This window comes from Mytilus californianus, unplaced genomic scaffold (assembly GCF_021869535.1).
Source record: "Mytilus californianus isolate M0D057914Y unplaced genomic scaffold, xbMytCali1.0.p SCAF_1, whole genome shotgun sequence".
Classification (NCBI taxonomy): Eukaryota; Metazoa; Mollusca; class Bivalvia; order Mytilida; family Mytilidae; genus Mytilus; species Mytilus californianus.
In genome coordinates this window covers 106,732,023-106,754,088 of record NW_026262581.1, presented here as the reverse complement: position 1 = coordinate 106,754,088, position 22,066 = coordinate 106,732,023, and the positions used below count along the sequence as shown (strand labels likewise).

The 22,066-nt window shown below is 32.9% G+C and overlaps 3 protein-coding genes across 9 annotated transcripts in view; 1 reads left to right on the top strand and 2 right to left on the bottom strand.

The window, feature by feature from the left end:
• The window catches only part of LOC127729218 (tissue inhibitor of metalloproteinase-like), a 41,711-nt gene extending 21,874 nt beyond the window's left edge, over positions 1 to 19,837 (top strand). For 2 of the 6 annotated variants that reach the window (XM_052236948.1, XM_052236966.1), the window contains exons 2-6: positions 13,432 to 13,566; positions 15,935 to 16,071; positions 16,673 to 16,775; positions 17,183 to 17,304; positions 18,058 to 19,837. In XM_052236948.1, the coding sequence (XP_052092908.1) occupies positions 13,449 to 13,566; positions 15,935 to 16,071; positions 16,673 to 16,775; positions 17,183 to 17,304; positions 18,058 to 18,345 (768 nt within the window). In that variant the 5' untranslated portion in view covers positions 13,432 to 13,448 and the 3' untranslated portion in view covers positions 18,346 to 19,837. Of the gene's footprint in view, positions 1 to 2,408; positions 2,507 to 3,714; positions 3,964 to 10,524; positions 10,685 to 13,431; positions 13,567 to 15,934; positions 16,072 to 16,672; positions 16,776 to 17,182; positions 17,305 to 18,057 lie in introns of those variants that run through there. The other 4 variants (XM_052236976.1, XM_052236957.1, XM_052236938.1 and 1 more) reach the window with 4 other exon arrangements.
• LOC127729108 (TBC1 domain family member 25-like) overlaps positions 1 to 22,066 on the bottom strand; it is a 447,590-nt gene that overhangs the window by 286,849 nt on the left and 138,675 nt on the right. The gene's annotated exons all lie outside the window — the stretch shown is intronic.
• LOC127729157 (synapsin-like) overlaps positions 1 to 22,066 on the bottom strand; it is a 144,947-nt gene that overhangs the window by 35,560 nt on the left and 87,321 nt on the right. The gene's annotated exons all lie outside the window — the stretch shown is intronic.

Sequence of the window (22,066 nt, the reverse complement as noted above, 5' to 3'; positions counted from 1 at the left end):
GTTCAAGGTAAGTGAACCTGTCTCTTCATTCCATACACCATTAAATTGCTACGCCGAGCGCAGCTGGATACGACCGCAGAGGTCCAACCCTATACAGTTGGGGCAAAAATGGACACAATATTCGGGCTTGATACAGGTCTGAATTTGGATTGTAATTTAATATTTGACACATAATAGGTTTTTGACACAGAATAACTGTAGTCAAAGAACTTAGAATTGGTTATATGATTTGAATTTATATTCAATTTTTTGCTTTTAAGCAATACACAATGCTGCTGCGAATTTACCTCCCCCTCCTTTTTTTCAAAAAAAATAAATTTAAAGGATTTCTGAAATCTTGAGGAGAAAAAATTGTCCCTCACTTTTTTGCCCTTAATTCCTAAACGGTTTGAGCCATAACCCCCCAAAGCCAATCCTAACAATCCCTTTGTGGTATGGAAACATGTGGTATAATTTCAGAGAGATCCATACACTGTTCCACAAGTTATTGTCATGAAACTAGAAAAATGCTTATTTGGGCCCCTTTTTGGCCCCTAATTCCTAAACTGTTGGGACCATAACCCCCAAAATCAATCCCAACCTTCCTTTTGAGATCATAAACCTTACGTTTAAATTTCATAGAGATCCATTTACTTAAACTAAAGTTATTGTGCAAAAACCAATTGTAACTTGGATGGAGAGTTGTCTCATTGGCACTCATACCACATCTTCCTATATCTATGAACACCTTACAATCATTCCATACACCAAGTATAGTTGACCTATTGCTTTTAGTATCTGAGAAACAGACTTAATCAGAAAAACATAACATAAACTAATGACCATGAAAATGAGGTCAAGGTCAAATGAACCCTGCCAAACAGATATGAACACCTTATAATCATTAAATACCCCAAAGTTAGCCCACCTATTACTTTTAGTTTCTGAGAAAAGGACCAAACTACAGAAAGTTAACATTGACCAACAAACCACGAAAAGGAGGTCAAGGTCAGATGATACATGCCAGACAGACATGTACACCTTATAATCATTCCATATACACCAAATGTATTTAACCTATTGATTAAGGTATCTGAGAAACAGACCAAAGCACAAAAACTTAGTATTAGCCAATGAACCATGAAAATTAGGTCAAGGTCAGATGAAACTTGCCAGTCAGACAATCATACCATACACCAATTACCGTTTACCTGAATACAGTTCTATACAAATTGTTTAAGCCACTGACCTTGGATTAGCATCCCTATGTCTCACATTATGTGACTGTATTCTCTTAACCAAGAAAATGAGGGTAATGACAACAGAAACCAGAAGTATTCAAGGCATCCCATATACAAGATATCCACATCTTCTCCTTTATAAAGATTTATACAAATATTCTAAGCTCCTGACATCTGAACTGAACCTAAGCATCCCTATGTCATTCTATGACATTTGTCACAGGGGAGACAAAAAATTAAATAGGACTGATAGCTTGATGAAATAGCCTGAATAGCTCATATATATATATTATATATAAATATATATATATTTTTTTGGGGGGGGGAGGGGGGAGGGATGGGGAACCCAGGAAAACATAGAAAATTCAAATCAGTTAGAATTTCAGCATTATTTATAAAGGGTTTAAAAATCAATTCTGAAAAGATTCCAAAATAAGGGGAAGTAGCGCATTGTATTCTTGAAAATAAAGTCTAGAACAATAAAAGAATGATATAACCATGACTAAAGGTTTTTTAGTGAAGCAAGAACACAATATCATATGAAGCTTATATTCAGTCACAAAGACTTGGCAATCTCTATTATAGCATGACACTTGTAGAAATATTTGTAGATTGAGAAAAGAAATACCTGAACACAAAGTAGCACATGACAGGTATATAATAGATCAAACACTACAATTGGTTGACATAGCAATTGCATTCCTATCATCCTGACCTATCTCAGGCATTCTGACATATTGTACATACAGTTATACTTGTTTACCTGTCATTAACCTGTAACAAACAACTAAATAGATCCATTTATCTCTGTTTGACACAAGACAAGATCATTTGTAACTGAGTAAGATATAAAAGATACCCTTTTAAAATATTTCTGGGTCCATGATAAGTGTTTTCGGTATTACAAGAGATCAATTTCTCAGAGACAAGAGTCACATCAACTAATATTTGCTTACTTTGTTTAATTCCTGTTATCTGAGAAAATGAAATTTTGTTTTACAAGTTGTTTTAATGAATTGTTCAATAATAACCTTATTTGTGTAAATTGTGAACAAATGTGTGACTCACAATTTCATATTGACAAAATTGTAATGACATAGGTAAGAAAATGTTACAATTTAAGAATAATTTCATTCATGTTATATTCTGTATGTAGAAATTTAGGTTTGTTTAAAAATTATTTCACAGATATCTAGGTGGGACAAATACTCGCATCTGTAAATCTCTATTTCCTCGTATCAACTTATAAATAACTATATACCGATGATCTCTCCACCCTTACTAATGTAAGTACTGAACATTAGTTTTTATCACTATAGAGTTGTAGTAAACCCTTGTTAAAAGATGAAAGACTTGAGAAGTTAATTATCTGTAACCACAAAACATAGGTGGCTATACATTATGTAAATCATGCATGCTAGAACCTGGCTTCTGATGTACCTAAAATCAGGTGTGAATTGTATACTTATTTACACTCAATTTCCCCTGGTATCTGCTGATTCTAACACAGACATAATATTACTATAACACCCTTTTCATTCATCTTCATTTAAAAAAAAAATATCTATTACAATATGGCAATTATACTTCTTCACATTCAAGGCCACATCTGATGAGAATGAGTGATTGAAATATCAACTGCTGTGTATAAATAATGATTGAATATTTAATCTGTCTATCATTTTCTATTTCTATCTAACAATTCTATTACCTTGAACTAGAAAAAGTGGCAGCCATAGCAGTGAGTGGTTTTTTACACCATGCATATAATCAGAATTGAATATACCCTAACTTTGGAATAAAGCTTATTTTACAGATTGATAATACATAATAACAGTTATCTCTCAAGACAATATTTCCAAATGCATACTGCAGGTTGAATCTTTAACCATTGTAAAAGGCTGAATGGTGACTTATTCATTCTGATCATTTCAGTCTTTTTTTAACAGTTGTCTCATACCCTTTCATACCAGATCTCTACTACACATTTATCTTATCAAACTAAGATCAACTGCAATGAAATAAAATTCAATTTCTTTTTTATCTAAATGAATGTTGGCAACTTATTTTAGTCCATCTTCAACTCAAGTAAACTTAATTACCACATCCTCTTCTTAACTTAACCTACTTCACAATTATATAAACTGCACATTCCAAACATTACTATAGCCTGGCTATAGGTACCAACTTGAAGATTCTTCCGACACTATCAATTTTTATCGTTCACTCATATTTCATTCATAAAATTCTTAACAACTATTCTATATTTGGACAAAATATAAGTACACTTATCCTTACAACATTATCTCATAAGTAATTTAAAAGAGTGTAATTATTTAAGAGTTACTTAAAACACCAATTAATTCAAAATTTCAATTTCGAAAGCCAACATCATGTGTTTATGCAAAGTACTTCTAAATAGGGTTAAACACTAAGAGGCACTTGTAAAACATGATGTCACCTGAGAGAAACAATGGAATCACCCAGGTATGGGAACAGATAGTACGGAAGTTTAACACAACATATTTGCTATAAGTAGGGACCTTCTTGAAATTGACGTAAATAACTCCTCCACTCTCTGCTCAAGTGTTAATTCCTAGGAATTAAAAAGTATAAATAGCAGAAAAATCTCCCAGAAAAACATGTGAACACATAGGTAAATATTTATGTGATAAGGACCTACAGTACTATAAATAATTACTCCTCAAAGAAGTTTGCATTACCTCAAAATTCATAACTTAAGGTAAGTCTCTTGTATTTTTAGTTAATTTTTGTAATTAATTTTTATAATGATTAACTATTTTCTTATACATAAAACAATATTTTTTTTATAATTGTGATTTTCTACCATTGATATCAAGTACATACTAATGCAATGGTTTTAGTATGCTAGATTTTCTTAAATTCCAATTTTGAGTTGACTTGAAAAAATTTGCTTTTTAGTGGAAATTGGGTGCCTGCTTATTTTACAGTCAATATTTCACATAAACCAATAAACATGAATGCAGACTGTTTTTTTTCTAGTGAAGAGGGGTATACTGATGAAATGTAATAAAACTGTTTGTAAAAATAGATAACTACTGCTGCATATCTTTTCAATGACTGTCATGATTAAAAAAGAACTAAGACATTAAGACTATCTTTTATTATGATTGGCTTTACTTTGCTTGCTATCTGTTTATTCACTATAAGTAATTTTTGCCATGTTGAATTATTTTTTACATAAAAAGACAAACACTCATCACAGCAGTGAGCTGGCTAAGATTACCTTTCACAGATAAAAGTATTCTAACGTTACATAATCTCCTTTGTAAATTGTCTAAAGGTAAATATATATTCTTTTGAAAGTGCTTTACATGTTACCTTAGGGAGCATAATGAATTATGCTTCTCACGATATGAGTACACAACAAAAATGTTTACTTTTTTCAATCTATATCTATAAAACCCCCTATTTTCATATAAATCATACTGATGACAGTCTTAACCAACTAAACCTTACTTTATTGGCCATGGGAAGAAGTTTTAGTAGTAATTATAATGACATGTCAAATGTTTGACTTAGTATCAAAGCATAGTAGTCTAGATCCATTTAGATTTGAAAGTAACTGGTGTCAGAGAGTAAATTCACATTTAGTACCATTTACAACAAGAGTGCACACGCTGAAATGTCTCGCCTTCTTTACTAATCATTGATATTATGTTGATAGTCCTAAATATAAAGCTTTATTACAACTGTCACATAAACTTAACATTAACCAAGTAAAGTAAACATTGACCAATGAACCATGAAAATGAGGTCAAGGTCAGATGAACCATGCTAGGCAGGCATGTACAGCTAACAATTCTTCCATACAACAAATATAGTTGACCTATTGCTTATAGTTTAAGAAAAACAGACGAAAACACAAAAACTTAACACTGAGCAATGAACCTTCAAAATGAGGTCAAGGTCAAATAAAACCTGCGTGACTGACATATAGATCATAAAATATTTCCATACACCAAATATAGTTGAACTATTGCATATAGTATTAGAAAAAAAGACCAAAACTCAAAAACTTAACTTTGACCACTGAACCATGAAAATGAGGTCAAGGTAAGATGACACCTGCCAGCTAGACATGTACACCTTACAATCATTCCATACACCAAATATAGCTGACCTATTGCATGCAGTATTAGAAAGAAAGACCAAAACTCAAAAACTTAACTTTGACCACTGAACCATGAAAATGAGGTCAAGGTCAGATGACACCTGCCAGCTAGACATGTACACCTTACAATCATTCCATACACCAAATATAGTAGACCTATTGCATACAGTATAAGAAAAACAGACCAAAACACAAAAACTTAACTATAACCACTGAACCATGAAAATGAGGTCAAGGTCAGATGACACCTGCCAGTTGGACATGTACACCTTACAGTCCTTCCATACACCGAATATACTAGACCTATTGCTTATAGTATCTGAGATATGGACTTGACCACCAAAACTTAACCTTGTTCACTGATCCATGAAATGAGGTCGAGGTCAAGTGAAAACTGTCTGACGGGCATGAGGACCTTGCAAGGTACGCACATACCAAATATAGTTATCCTATTACTTATAATAAGAGAGAATTTAACATTACAAAAAATCTGAACTTTTTTTTCAAGTAGTCACTGAACCATGAAAATGAGGTCAAGGACATTGGACATGTGACTGACGGAAACTTCGTAACATGAGGCATCCATATACAAAGTATGAAGCATCCAGGTCTTCCATCTTCTAAAATATAAAGCTTTTAAGAAGTTAGCTAACGCCGCCGCCGCCGCCGCCGTAGCCGCCGCCGCCGCCGGATCGCTATCCCTATGTCGAGCTTTCTGCGACAAAAGTCGCAGGCTCGACAACAAAATGCTATTCAAAATAACAACTAGCTGCAGTTTAAATGAACAGAGATGAATCCAGCCAGAAATTAAATGTTTGAAATGTTATGTGGGGTCTACAAGAACTAAAGACTCTTAAGAGCCTGTGTTGCTCACCTAGGTTTATGTGCATCTTCACCAATAGACACTCTCCAACCTTGTAGACTATAATATTATTCATGACCACCGTACATATCTTCTATAGTTTTTGTCCAAAACACAAAAAGGGTAAAAGTAATTATTTAAGGGCAATAACTTGTCTTACTGATCATATTTGATTTTTAAAGTTCCTAACTTATGCAGTTTTCAAAATATAAGGCAAAAATAGTAAAAAATCGTCATTAAAAGGCAAAATTACTCCAATCAGAAGCCGACTGACAATTTTGGCCATGTAGACTTTTTTGCAGATCATGTCTTGCTGATCATATTTGCAATATAATGTGAATGTCTATGGTACTTATAATAATTTTCAAGATAATAGGCCAAAAGGGGAAAAAAAATCATTCATCATTTAAGAGCAATAACTCCTACAAGAAGTCATCTCATGAAAGTAGACAGTAGGTAGATCTCATTATTCTGAACATTTTCGCTCTGCCAAATGTTTTCTGTCTATAGCAGTTTTCAAGATAATAGACATAACTTGCATCTTATCCCTATGTCCCTATTTTTAGCCATGTCTGCCATGGTTGGCAGACAGGGTCATATTTTTTAAAACAATATATTCCAATGATGATTGTGGCCTCAGTTTGTTTAAATTTGGCCTTTTACAAAGATCATCTCCTGTGAGACTAAGTAGTTTCACAGGAGATGATCTTTGTAAAAGTTAACAGAAGACATTTATGGTGACAACGATGATGGATGCCAAGTAATGGCAAAGGCTCACATTGGCCTTTTGGGCCAGGTGAGCTAAAAATAGAGGATTTATTCTTAATAGTGTCAATTCTAATATGACTTTAAACTAGAGGCTCTCAAGAGCCTGTGTCGCTCACCTGACTCTACTTTGGTTTTAGAAATCATGTAAAGAAAGATAAAAATCATAACAGATACCCAAATAATGATTGAGGCCAAATTTTGATTAATATTGGTCCCGTTATTTAATAAAATATCCTGGTGGCCATCTTGAACAGTAAATCGGCAACAAAGTAGCAACACTTGGTCAGCACTTCATAAGGAACATTCATGCCATGTTTGGTTTCATTCCATTCAGTGGTACTCTAAAAGAAGACATTTGTATGTATTTCCCATAGGGTCCTATGTTAAACTAAGCCCCCCCCCCCCTAGCAGCCATCTTGGATGATGGATCCACTGCAAAGTAACAACACTTGGTCAGCAACTCATAAGGAACATTCATGCCATGTTTGGTTCAATTCCATTCAGTGGTTCTCTAAAAGAAGACAATTGTATGTATTTCCCATAGGGTCCTATGTTAAACTAAGTCCCCCACTGTCGGCCATCTTGGATGATGGATCGGCTACAAAGTAACAACACTTGGTCAGCATCTCATAAGGAAGATTCATGCCATGTTTGGTTTCATTCCATTCAGTGGTTCTCTAAAAGATGACATTTGTATGTATTTCCCATAGGTCCTTTGTTAAACTAAGTCCCCTGCTGTCGGCCATCTTGGATGATGGACCGACTGCAAAGTAACAACACTTGGTCAGTACCTCACAAGGAACATTCATGCCATGTTTGGTTTCATTCCATTCAGTGGTTCGCTAAAAGAAGACATTTGTATGTATTTCCCATAGGTCCTTTGTTAAACTAAGTCATCTTGGATGATGGACCGACTGCAAAGTAACAACACTTGGTCAGCACCTCATAAGGAACATTCATGCCATGTTTGGTTTCATTCTATTCAGTGGTTCTCTAAAAGAAGACATTTGTATGTATTTCCCATAGGGTCCTATGTTAAACTAAGTCCCCCGCTGGCGGCCATCTTGGATGATGGATCGGCTACAAGGTAACAACACTTGGTCAGAACCTCATAAGGGACATTCATGCCATGTTTGGTTTCATTTCATTCAGTGGTTCTCTAAAAGAAGACATTTGTATGTATTTCCCATAGGGTCCTATGTTAAACTAAGTCCCCTGCTGGCGGCCATCTTGGATGATGGACCAACTGCAAAGTAACAACACTTGGTCAGCATCTCATAAGTAAGATTCATGCCATGTTTGCTTCCATTCCATTCAGTGGTTCTCTAAAAGAAGACATTTTTATGTATTTCCCATAGGGTCCTATGTTAAACTAAGTCCCCCGCTGGCGGCCATCTTGGATGATGGATCGGCTACAAAGTAACAACATTTGGTCAGCACCTCATAAGGAACATTCATGCCGTATTTAATTTCATTCCATTCAGTGGTTCTCTAAAAGAAGACATTTGTATGTATTTCCCATAGGGTCCTATGTTAAACTAAGTTCCCCAATGGCGGCCATCTTGGATGATGGATTGGCTACAAAGTAACAACACATGGTCAGCACCTCATAAGGAACATTCATGCCATGTTTGGTTTTATTCCATTCAGTGGTTCTCTAAAAGAAGTCATTTGTATGCATTTCCCGTAGGGTCCTATGTTAAACTAAGTCCCCCGCTGGCAGCCATCTTGGATGATGGATCGGCTACAAAATAACAACACTTGGTGAGCACCTCATAAGGAACATTCATGCCATGTTTGGTTTCGTTCCATTCGGTGGTTCTCTAAAAGAAGTCATTTGTATGCATTTCCCATAGGGTCCTATGTTAAACTAAGTTCCCCGATGGCGGCCATCTTGGATGATGGATCGGCTACAAAGTAACAACACTTGGTCAGCACCTCATAAGGAAGATTCATGCCATGTTTGGTTCCATTCCATTCAGTGGTTCTCTAAAAGAAGACATTTTTATGTATTTCCCATAGGGTCCTATGTTAAACTAAGTCCCCCGCTGGCGGCATCTTGGATGATGGATCGGCTACAAAGTAACAACATTTGGTCAGCACCTCATAAGGAACATTCATGCCGTATTTAATTTCATTCCATTCAGTGGTTCTCTAAAAGAAGACATTTGTATGTATTTCCCATAGGGTCCTATGTTAAACTAAGTTCCCCGATGGCGGCCATCTTGGATGATGGATTGGCTACAAAGTAACAACACATGGTCAGCACCTCATAAGGAACATTCATGCCACGTTTGGTTTTATTCCATTCAGTGGTTCTCTAAAAGAAGTCATTTGTATGCATTTCCCATAGGGTCCTATGTTAAACTAAGTCCCCCGCTGGCAGCCATCTTGGATGATGGATCGGCTACAAAGTAACAACACTTGGTGAGCACCTCATAAGGAACATTCATGCCATGTTTGGTTTCGTTCCATTCGGTGGTTCTCTAAAAGAAGGCATTTGTATGCATTTCCCATAGGGTCCTATGTTAAACTTAGTTCCCCGATGGCGGCCATCTTGGATGATGGATCGGCTACAAAGTAACAACACTTGGTCAGCACCTCATAAGGAACATTCATGCCATGTTTGGTTTCATTCCATTCAGTGGTTCTCTAAAAGAAGACATTTGTATGTATTTCCCATAGGGTCCTATGTTAAACTAAGTTCCCCGATGGCGGCCATCTTGGATGATGGATCGGCTTCAAAGTAACAACCCATGGTCAGCACCTCATAAGGAACATTCATGCCATGTTTGGTTTTATTCCATTCAGTGGTTCTCTAAAAGAAGTCATTTGTATGCATTTCCCATAGGGTCCTATGTTAAACTAAGTCCCCCGCTGGCGGCCATCTTGGATGATGGATCAGCTACAAAGTAACAACACTTGGTGAGCACCTCATAAGGAACATTCATGCCATGTTTGGTTTCATTCCATTCAGTGGTTCTCTAAAAGAAGTCATTTGTATGCATTTCCCATAGGGTCCTATGTTAAACTAAGTTCCCCGCTGGCGGCCATCTTGGATGATGGATCGACTACAAAGTAACAACACTTGGTCAGCACCTCATAAGGAACATTCATGCCATGTTTGGTTTCATTCCATTCAGTGGTTCTCTAGAAGAAGTTCAAAATGTAAAAAGTTTACGCCGACGACGGACGACGGACGACGGACGCCAAGTGATGAGAAAAGCTCACTTGGCCCTTCGGGCCAGGTGAGCTAAAAATGGATAAAAATCTGAACGAGTTTGACTCTTGTGGGAAAGAGTACTGGTAAGCACAATATATTATAAAAATAAAAATGGGCAAATTTTAAGGGTGAGATCAAATTTGCAGTAAAAATAATAGTAAACTTTAATTGATGTAGGGTTATGGGAAATTCTAATAGACCATCAATCAACACTACTAAACCTTCTAGAATGTACTACTCTATGCAAGATCATGAATCAGGTTATGAATAAGACTATCAGGTTTCATAGTACATACTATAAAGCTACTACTGTTGATGAAGATGGATGTTGTGACATACAGTGTAGGTGGGGTATATATTATAGACACCCAATGATTCATATAATAATATGAACAACGTAAATAACTGGAATACAGTGATACATGTATACTGGAATTACAATTTCTCCTTTACAAGTAAGAACTTTTCTCATTTCAGCCTGTGACATATATAGGACAGATTCATTCTTGTAGGTCTAATTATAACCAACAAAAAAAAGAGTAATAACACATTAAAAAAACACCAAACCAGAGGCTCCAAGGAACCTTTAATTGCTTTCCTAGTATCTATCCAATAAAGTTAATTATGTTTTGTTCCTAACATTTCAAAAAAGGCACCAACACAATTTTGGAGTTAATATGGCACTCATCTAAACATCTATGGATAAAACTGGCTTATGTTCCTTATAGAGTTCATGTTATTTTATGGCATGATGCTTTTTAAATAGTCTTATATAGTAAAAAATGTGCTCATTGTTGAAGACTGTATGGTGACCTATCATCATTTGGACTGGTGGATAGATGTCTCATTGGCGATAATACCACATCTCCTTATCTTTATATCAAACTATGCAATTGTAAATAAAAAAGGCTCATGGAATGTGATTTCCATTTAAGGTTCTAAATGCTGTTGATCTCAATAACATTCACCTATTAACACTGTTGGAAAACAAACATGTAGCATAAGATTTATGTTACTTGCAACTTCTCGAGTATGGTAATGCAAGGCTGTGAATAGAGCATTAAATATTCTACCAAAAATGGTTCTATTATCTAGTCAAACTAGAAAAAAAATGTGTATGTAATCTGTGCAGACTTATTTAACAAAAATAGACAAACAGCAAAAAAATACTATTTTACATGTATTAAGGCTTACAATTATTATGCCACTTATAATAATTATGCCAGCCACTTTTGGTTGGTATTTAGCCTTCATTAATATAATCATGAAACTCAAAACCTCAAAAAAGATAATTACTAATTTTGGTTCTAGTTGGGCAAGTGGTTTCCTAGGACCTTTTCTCCATGTCTCTATTTATTCAGATATTTCTGTCATGTGTTGGATGCCACATGTGGAGTATGATAAGATTATCAAAATAGTTGAAACCAATTTACCAATTTATTAGGGATTTCTTCTGAAGCATTGTTGGCATACTTTGGAATTGTAACTTACAGGGATCAACAAGAGAATTTTAAATGATTAATTGTATAGGTCTACCATAAACTTAACAACCCAAATCCGTTATCTGGCAGAAATTAAGTTTTATAAATTGTTGTATTTCTTACATTACACATAATTACAAGCAGTAAATTGAAAAAAATCTCCAACAGATTGTAAATAATGTGCTTGTAATCTACCTTTAAAAATTGTTTACATGGTGAAAAAATCTCCTTGGAAGTAGTGAAGATTGAAGAGGCCTTTCACTCAATCCAATACCATTTATATTTATGAATGAAGTATTTTTACTTTCAAATGTAGATGTTTTTATATAAGTGACTACCTTTCTGATGTACTAGCAGGATTAAACAGAAAATGAGACTGTAAATAAATAGATTAATCTTTCTTATCGCATGTTAAAAAGGTATATCACAAGATGCTTAATGAAAGGTGAGGTTCAGAAATAACTTAATCTTGGCAGAACATGAAAGAAAATGTTGCTTGATATTTCAAAATTAAAGTTTAATGTTTGGTACAAGTGAAATAATTGTTTTAAACCAGCGTGTAGTGTTACCTTGCTTTCGTGTTTTACAAATTCACAGTTATCGTGTAAATCGATACGTCTAATGAAACGTTATATTTAAACAAATGTCTTGTCACCTAAGAGGATGATTTTCGCAATAAATTTTCATGAGAAAAATGTTAAGGCATGTGTATGCTGTTGCAGACATGTAATACCTGATAATACTAATTACCATGTGGAAATTTATCCTTGGGTTTAGAGCTCAAATTGGCTTAATTTGCATAACACCTTTTGTTAATTTTGTCTCCTTGATTTATCGTTAGCCAGTCAGACTTATATGGTTTGCATCTGCAAATATTTACAGCAGGTGTTCAATTCATACAAATGCTGATGTTTTATTGGCTGAAAGATGAATCATTTGATTCTGTCATATGTTTTCAATTCGTATGAAAACGACTCAAGATCATTGAGTTTTAAGCTCTGCCCACTTGATTCACCAATATAAAAATAAGAAGACAATATTTTTACACTTTGTTTGTTTACTGATACTTCATGCAAACACAGTTATATAATAAAAAAAATTGCAAATTTTTCAATTTGAAAAAGTTATTGACACATTATATGTAGTGACACTATGAACAATTGATAGAAATCTGTATCAATAATTTATACACATGTAATAATCATTGTTTGATAAATATTTTACGACATCTTCATTATGCAAATTTCAGCGATATGACATATCACAGATTTCATGTGTTTAAAATTTTAATTTCAGATATAATATGCCTTATTATAACATATATAGGTATTTCACTTCAAAGGATTGTAAATATAAGAATTGAACGCTGTGTTTTTGAAGTTTTATACAAAATGAAAGTAAGTGACAATCATAATTTTAGCAAGAAGTGCTTTCCTGATTCACACAAAATGTGGAGGTCACTTGCTTTCATTTCTGAATCTTTAACTGCATTCCTGCAATTCCACACAGCAAAAAAATGACATTCCCAAAAATTCATTTACCTCAATTGTTTGGGTTGTTTTCATATCTTTATTAGTGGGAATGACTGTATAATTTTCCTGTTCGAAATGCAGAATTGAAAATGATATGAGAAGGTTTATGGTAACATTTGTTAAACATTTGAAGGCCTTAAAATATTTAAAAAAGCAATGACAACATTATGGATTTATTCTCTTTTTCAGAGACATAATTTCTAACCATGGAACTGGTATACTTATACGGAGTATTGACATTCTTATTTACATTGCGGCATTATGCAAATGCATGCTCATGCTTTCCAACCCATACTCAGAACCATTACTGTAGAGCTGATTTTGGTAAGTGTGAAAGACAGTCAGATAAGTGACTTACTTCTATATATATATATACTTGTTATCTTAGTTTTTTTAAAGTAAGGAGCATTTGGGTTTTACAACAGGCTATGACTTGAACAGGAGATTATTTCATATAAACTTGTAAAACAGATGTTAAACAATTTCCAACAAAATTAGAGACAATTACTATGATTATATCTAAACAAATTGTTGTGCTCTCAAGTTAGTAGAGTGAATTATTGTTTTAATGACAAATTAAATCAATGACTTCCTCTGATTTTAATGTTAAAATGCTACTGTGTATATATTCATACAGTATTTATCATTTTGACCATGTTTGTTGCTTGAAAAAATTGGAATTCCTGTGTTAATCATCTTTATTCTGCCAGTTCCTTTGACCAGTCATAATCAAAACACTTACTAAGGCTTAAAATTGGTCATGACTATGTCAATAAAACTGCTTCAATAATCTGAATTTTTATTGTTGATTAATTAAATTTAATTGCTTTTTTAACATCCAGTGGCAAGTATTTCAAGTATATCCAGAACAAGACCATCTTCATCAATAAATCAAATTAACAGAATTTACAAAGTAGGTTAAGAAGGATGGATGTAAGTAGGAGGCAGAACTTTGCCTTCGTTAGGTCTCTTATGGGCCCCTTACTGAGTTGTCGTCACAGTTTTTTAGCTAATAGAAGTGGACTCCTTCCAAATAGATTGCATAAAATTTACCTCCAAATTCTAAAAGGACCAGGCTGAACATTTATACACACCAATGAGTCAAATATGCATCCCTCAGCATGGGTCCTTATGTTTTACTGGAGAGGTTTGAGTAACCTAATTTTTGTCCTCATTCACACTCTTTTTTCAGACCCAGTTAAAAATAATTATAATATAATATTTTCAACAAACAACTTTAAAATAGAAAAAATTAAGAGAGAACAAGTGAAATTGTCATGCCTTCTTTAAAATCAAGGTCTTAAAATATCAACTAATGAACCATGAAAAGGGCAAATGTTAGATGAACCTTATGAGATGGACATGAACAGCTATCAATTATTATCACACTGGGTATACCGATCAGAAAAAGGTGGAGGGATCCAAATCACAAGGAGCAATTAATGAAAAGTTTGTTACAGTGGGTAGTTAAAATCTGGATTTGGTTTTGACAGAGGAATTATGTTTCAAGAATTTCATTAATTGTTCCTCAGGATTTCGGATCCCTAGATGCGAATTTTGGATGGGGATACCCAATGTAATTATCAACTTCTAATATAGTTGACATATTACTTATAGTATTTAAAAAAGTGACCTTGTTATGAATGTTGATCAATAAGTCATGGAAATTAGGTCAAGGTCAGCAGAACTCTTTCAGATGCACATGTTCGCCTTAAAATCATTCTATACATCATAATTGTAGTAGTCTCTGAAAATTGACCTAACACAAAAAGTTAACATTTACCAAAAAAAAATGAAACCAAGAATATGAGGTCAAAGTAAGATAAACTCTGTTAGACCTCATGTAATGCTAACAATAATTATATACACCAAATCTAGTTGACCTTATCTTTATAGTACCTAAACAATTACCTCAACAAGTGAATCATGAAAATGAGGTCAAGGTCAGATGATCTTGTACATTGTACAATCCTTTTATGTAACCAAATATAGTTGCACTATTTTGCTGTGGCTTGCAGAACAGAATTCTAAATGACTGTTTTTGACTTTGCATTAAAAATAACTAAATAAGGTTACAAACAAATTCCATCACAATTTAAACCTAAAAATAGCAGCCAAAACATTGAGATCAGTAGAACATTCCTCAAGTACCTGTATTCATAACAATACAATACATAACTTGAATGCACTCCATGCATGCTTCAAATAATGCCAAGTATTACTATTATACTAATTATGTAATTAATCAACACAGAAAATAACTGTCTATGAAGTAAAATCTGATGCCAGATTTCATCTATGATTGTCAGTATTCTGAAACAAACCACTACAATTATATTATGTTTGTCATATCATAGGCTGCAAGCAAATTATCTACTGTAAGAATACTTTGCATTTTTTGCAAAATAAATGTTTGTTTTTTGTAGTTTTACTGATTGCTTTCTATTTGTGTTCCAGTGGATTGTTCATTTGTCTGTCAATCAGATAAACAAAGCAAAAGATAAATGGTAACCAATTATGTTTTTCTATCAAACTGCAACAACAACATAATTATCTAAGTCAATGTTTGATTTAAATCAGATATAATCATCTTTGCAGATATTTTAAGTTGGCTCACAGTGCATGTGACAACATTTATCTGACTGAATAATGTCATTTATCAATATGTATAATTTGTACATGTTTTTTTCAGTAATTGTTGCCACAGTGAAAAATGTAGAAGAAATATACAATAACCAATTCAAACAGACCAATAAAATTCCAGAAGGACCAGTGTATCCATTTCCAATCAGGAGAAAGTTCAAGGCTAGAGTTCATAGGTCATTTAAGGTAACCTACAGACAACATTCATAAAAGGAATGACAACATAAAAGAGCACATTTTATGATAGGCACCTAAAGTAATAGAATACCACATCTGACAGAAGAGATCAGTCATGTTTAGTAGAGATTTATAGATGTCATTATCATGATTTCTCAGTACATCCAAGGATTAAGACAATTTTCCTGCAGGATTCTTAATGTAACAAGATCAACTTCAAAGGAGTAACAATTGCTAATTCTGCTTATTCCAGCCTATTTTTCATTTGACGATCCTTTGTATAAAACCACACCAAAGTGAAGAAATAGCTTTGGTTTTTCACCCCACATCCACATTGAAGGTTTTTCTAAATTAATTAAATTTCATGAAGACTTTGTTTGACATCTAATAACATTTTAGTTTGCAATTAGATAAAAGGAGATGTGGGGTACAGGTCATTAAGACAGCAATCAAATGAAGCAAACAAAAGGGGGGGGGGGGGGGGGGACTTCATCCATTTTTAAAAAAATTTTCATAATGTTCTGTTGATGAAATAAATAAAGCTACATATTTGTGTAAGCAACCAGCTTGAATTTTGCCTTTCGTTCATTTATCTTTTAATCTCTTACAGAAGAATGGAAATGATACATCAAGAGAGATTATAATAAACACTCCAGGTTCTGATGCTGCTTGTGGTGTACAGTTAGACCTCAATAAGAAGTATATTATTGGTGGTAAGACAAATATATTAACTAATGTCTTAAATTCACAACAGAATATGTTTTATTTAACCTTGTATAAACTGAGGGTAAAACTTCGGTTATTTTGGGTCATTTAAAACGGTCAGGAGTACATGTGTTTCAAATTTATAAAAATGAAATTGCACAAGACAGATGATCATGATGCATACAAGACAATATCTATAATATTGCAAGGGAAAATATCACTGAGTATCAATGTTTGTATGTGTTTCCTAATTTTTATTAATTCAGATATATATTTTTTTAATATATTCATACTAATTTCAAACAAAAAGAAAATCAGATTGTAATAGTTATCATTCATAAAATAATAGGCAAAGGAAGATAACTCAATTTTGTTCATAAGACAATAATTCAGCTGCTCATCTTTTTTTCCCCAGGTTATAAAGTTGAAGGTGACTACTGGATTAATCTATGTGGCTGGGTGCAGGAATATAAAACACTTAACAGGCAGCAAATAAAAGGACTTAAATTTTTCTATGGAAAAAATTGTCAGTGTAAGGTAGGTTATAATAGAAAATATGAAATAAATTACAGTAAATGTACAAATTTAGAAAATCATTTACTGTGAATTGACTCCACCTATTGCAGTAAAATTCAAAATTCTGTATAGAAATTCTTACAAACATTTTCATAATATCAATGAAGTGAAATTAAAGTCTAATAGTATTGTAAGTAATTGCTTTATTTTATCACCTTGCACTTTCACAAATTGACTAGTTTTCTACAACAGTTTGTTAAAATTTCCGACCAGTTGAAAAGTTTGGTTTGATAAAAACATTGTGCAATTTGGTCAGAATTTTGAATAAACTGCAATATGTGAAGAGCAACACTTACAGTCAAGTCACAGTAACATAAATCCAAATATGGGCAATAAAAAACTCATAAATATAAAAGGATCAACACAATGGCAAAAAATTTTAAAAGGATAAACTATTGCATGATTAACATCCAAAAAGAAAACTAAATGTGTTTGAACGACACGAATGGCCCTGCTCACAAATTTTCCAAGTCTTAGCCCTGTAATTTCAGCCAAAATCAGCGAAGCAGAACCAAACGTAAACTCGATCTGTAACTCATCATAGTAGACTCACATACTAAATATCAGCTCAATATGTGAAGCGTTTAGAAGAAAAAAATTCTGTATAACTGTTATCAAATTTTCAAAGTCATCAATACGTCAATTTCAAAGTATGCAATTTATTTTTTAGCTTTAATACTGAATACAAAATGACCTTGATATTGTCTTTTACAGGTATCTTGGTGTAATGGTAACTTCTGTAATTCAGGATATGGAAATTCAAACAAAAACACTTGTAAATGGGAACCACGGTGGAGTAATGATTGTTATATAAGATATGGAGTCTGTAGTGAAAACAGATCTGATGGCTCATGTTCATGGCGGAAAAACAGAAAATTCAAAACATGCCTTCAGACAAATGATGAAGTATTTCCATGGAAACAAAGGAAACCATCAAACGCAGAAGTTTTCCCTCCACCATCTGTACATGAACATGAACACAGTCCTGGTTATGTGCCTTAATGTATCTCTAAGTAAATGTGTTATAAACCAAGAGAAAACAAATATCAACAGTTTTGTATCTTTAATAGGGCATACTATCAGGCAGATGATATTGTTTTATAAAATAATGTGATGAATATGGACAGCTAAACAGATTTCCATTTAATATGACAACAATGTTTAACTGTGTTACTTCTTAGTGACATTTCTGCATGACTGTAGAAATCTCACTGATCAATTACTTTTTCATATTGAAGAAAAGTAGACTAAAGACTTAGTATACACTTTATAATAAGAATTTTTCATGTGTGTATATTTTTGCTATGTCAGAAGTTGGCACTTGAGTCCATTATTTTCCTCTGCAGGTATTAATCTGCAATATATATTGTTATGTGAATCTTAAATAATAGTCAAACAGAATAAGCAATACAGCAAACATTTAAACTTCTAATTTTATGTGAAAACCGAAGAATAAAAAAGCATTTACATTCTTAAATATATTATAACAGAACCACCTATAGCTAAGTAAAATTAATGAACTTTTGTGAGCCAGCTGACATACCCAAGCCCCAAAGAAAGGGGCTTATAATAACCCCGTTCACTTTCAGGTCTGATGCCTTTCTTTTATGATTTTAGACTGAAATATTGTCTAACAAAAATCTGTTTTCATATCTATGACCGTAGACCTAGAAATTTCAAAATTAAAAGGGTCTTGATTTCATTATATGTCACAAATTTCGGTCTATAATTAATTATTTTGACCTTGAACTTAGGTGTAGTGAATTCAAAGTCAAAAGGAATCTTCCTCTCATTATATATGTGACCATATAACCACGTAAAGTTGCAATTAACATCCAAAATCATTGATTGACAGACTGACAGACAGACTTATATTGTAGTGATGGGTATAATAAAGAGTAGAAGGAAGGCCTTTCAAGAATGCAGCCTTTTTGTAAAATGAAAAATGTTAAGAAATGATAAGTTTGTTATGTTTTGATATTTTCTTGCAGTTGTATATTTTTGTAAATACACTAATTATAGGCAGCTAAACCATTCAAAGGGAAGTAACTTATAAATTTAGTTACTTCATTTTTATAGAATTTTTAAATTCTTTACTTTTCATACAATATTGTAATAAAGTAGAAAATATTTGAAAACTAGCAAAAAAATAAGTTATCAATTTGAGTAATTTTCTTCATAAATAGAAAAAGGTAGCTATTTTGTTTTGTTTTGGACTATTTTTAAAAAACATTGAATGATGGAATCAATGAAGTAACTAAATGAAAAGTTGTATTTTTATGTTTTGTATGTCTTGCTGTTGTGAATTCTATTTTCTGTAATATTCACCTTGAACTACAGATAGCCATATAAAATAAAACTCTATAGGACAGCAAACTATTTCAATTTAACATATATATCTTAACATATCAAATTCACACATTGTTCACCCCTGTAAATACATTGTAGGTAGATACATTTTGTGATTTTTTTTCAATAAAAATATGTGACTAAACTTATGTCAGTTATTGAAGTGAGATCTGCCTTAATTGGAACATTATAACCCAGAAAATGTATTACACAATTCTAGAAAACTAAATGTACGCTATTATCGACAATTCGTACATTTTCCCTTTGAACTTACTGCCTAATATTTTTAAGATCATGGACAGGACTTGATACTCGAAAATATTAGGCAATGACATCATCTGTCATGTTCTCAAGTCCATCTGCGTCAATTTATCAATGAAATGCACGAGACAAATCATTCATACATCTGAAAAACTATCCCAGGGTTTTGTATGCGTAAAAGAAGCGTTACTACCGGTAACTATTTCATTTTACTTTGTATTCTCCACCAAAAAAATATACATTTAAGACAAATTGCCGATAAAAAGAATAATGGCATTTTATTTTTGATACTAACTTCATCACCTCAAATATCAGCTCGCCCTGTTGAGCTCGCTTGATATTCTTGCTGATAAAGTCAGTATCAAAAACAAAAAGGCCATTATTCTATATATGTATACATTTAGTCCATACAACCAAATAGACAAAACACATAATTAGGAAACAACCTAGACAATGCTATTCATATACACCCGTCATAAACAGATATGCCATTGTCTGCCTGTCTGTTTGTTGTCCATGTTGTTGTAGAAAAGCAAGATAATGCCTTGATCAAATTTCAGGCAACTTGTATGGAATACTTAGATGGATTGGAAGAAAGTTCCCAGTCAATGTTGTATAAATTTTCATTTTGTTGTTCAAGAGTTATGGGACTTTAACTATCAGATTGAAGGCACCTTTTGACATATCCTGCATTTACTTAATGATGCTCAGATATATCCTGGAAGTATAATATTGACTTTTTACTTCCATGGATATATTTACTTGAAATTCTACACTATTGGTGGGATTTAATATTTAATTTTTGTGTGTAAATTGTCCTGATGACACCTGCCTGGCAGGCGAAATATGCAAACCAACATTTTTTTTTAATAAAATTGTAGTCTCATGAAGAGTTGTTGTCATATTGGTACTTTGTTTGATATTAAATATTGACAACCCTGTATACCAAGGTATCCACTCCAGGAGTCTCTACCAAAAGTAAACACAACAGAATGTTGTTTCATTGGATGCATTTTCAACCTTTTAGTCATGTGATTTATGTTCAATGTCATAAATTTGAACAGTCTTTAATTCAGAGAAGAAAAATACCCTTTCTTGAGTAACTTGTCTATGTATAATAAATTTGTTGACTTTAGCTGGATATGATGTAAAAAAAAAAAGTAATAATAACGAATGCAAGATTATTCAAGTGTCAGAACTAATATGAGTAATAATGAGTAATAGTGCAAAATCCAGCATTGAAGGTATTAAATAAGAACCTTTTTCATTCCAAATGTCCTTTTTTTTTGTGCTAACAAACAGATTATTCGAACATATTATGACATATCATTGGTGAAAATTTCTGAAGAAGATTAAAGACTATTGAAGTTTTCTCCCACAGACAAAAAATGATTAAATGTTTGATATTTGTCTACAGTCAAATGACTGATGCCATAATAACATTGATGACTTCATACTTTGTCTTTATTTGATCCGTCTGCAACATCCTGCATAAAAGGACAACCCAAAGATTGATTTTTTATAAGTACTTCTAGTTAAATCTTGTTTTAATACAGGAAATAAATATTTTTATTATCAATGATTATAAATACCTTAAATGTGAAAAAATATTTTTATGTTGATATATAAGCCATTCAATCTTATAAAAATTGTGTCAATGCTAGTCTGCTTCAATCATGTTGCAAGTTGATCATGATGTTTGAATATTTCACTGCTTTTATAAACCTTCACTTTCATGATAATATTTTTGAAATATTTTAGCTTGAAGACATTTTGTTCCTTGACTGATGTTGGTGTAGGATAAGTAAACATAACATGCACATTTGGGACAAGAAACAAGTTAGACAATGATCAACAATATAAAAAAGAATTTTATTACAGGGATTTATTCTTCCAGTTTGCATCATTTTCCCTTGCAAGTAGATTTATAATGATGACAGGGACCTGGAGTTACTTGCCCTGAACTGCTCATGGTTCTTATTTAACTGGTGCTTTAAAATCTAAGTATGCATAATTGACCAAAAACTCTTCAAATATTAAGTTTGGGACCAAATGCATAAACTTGTTGTTTGTAGACATTTGCTTTTAAACAAAAAAGTCTTGAATTATACAA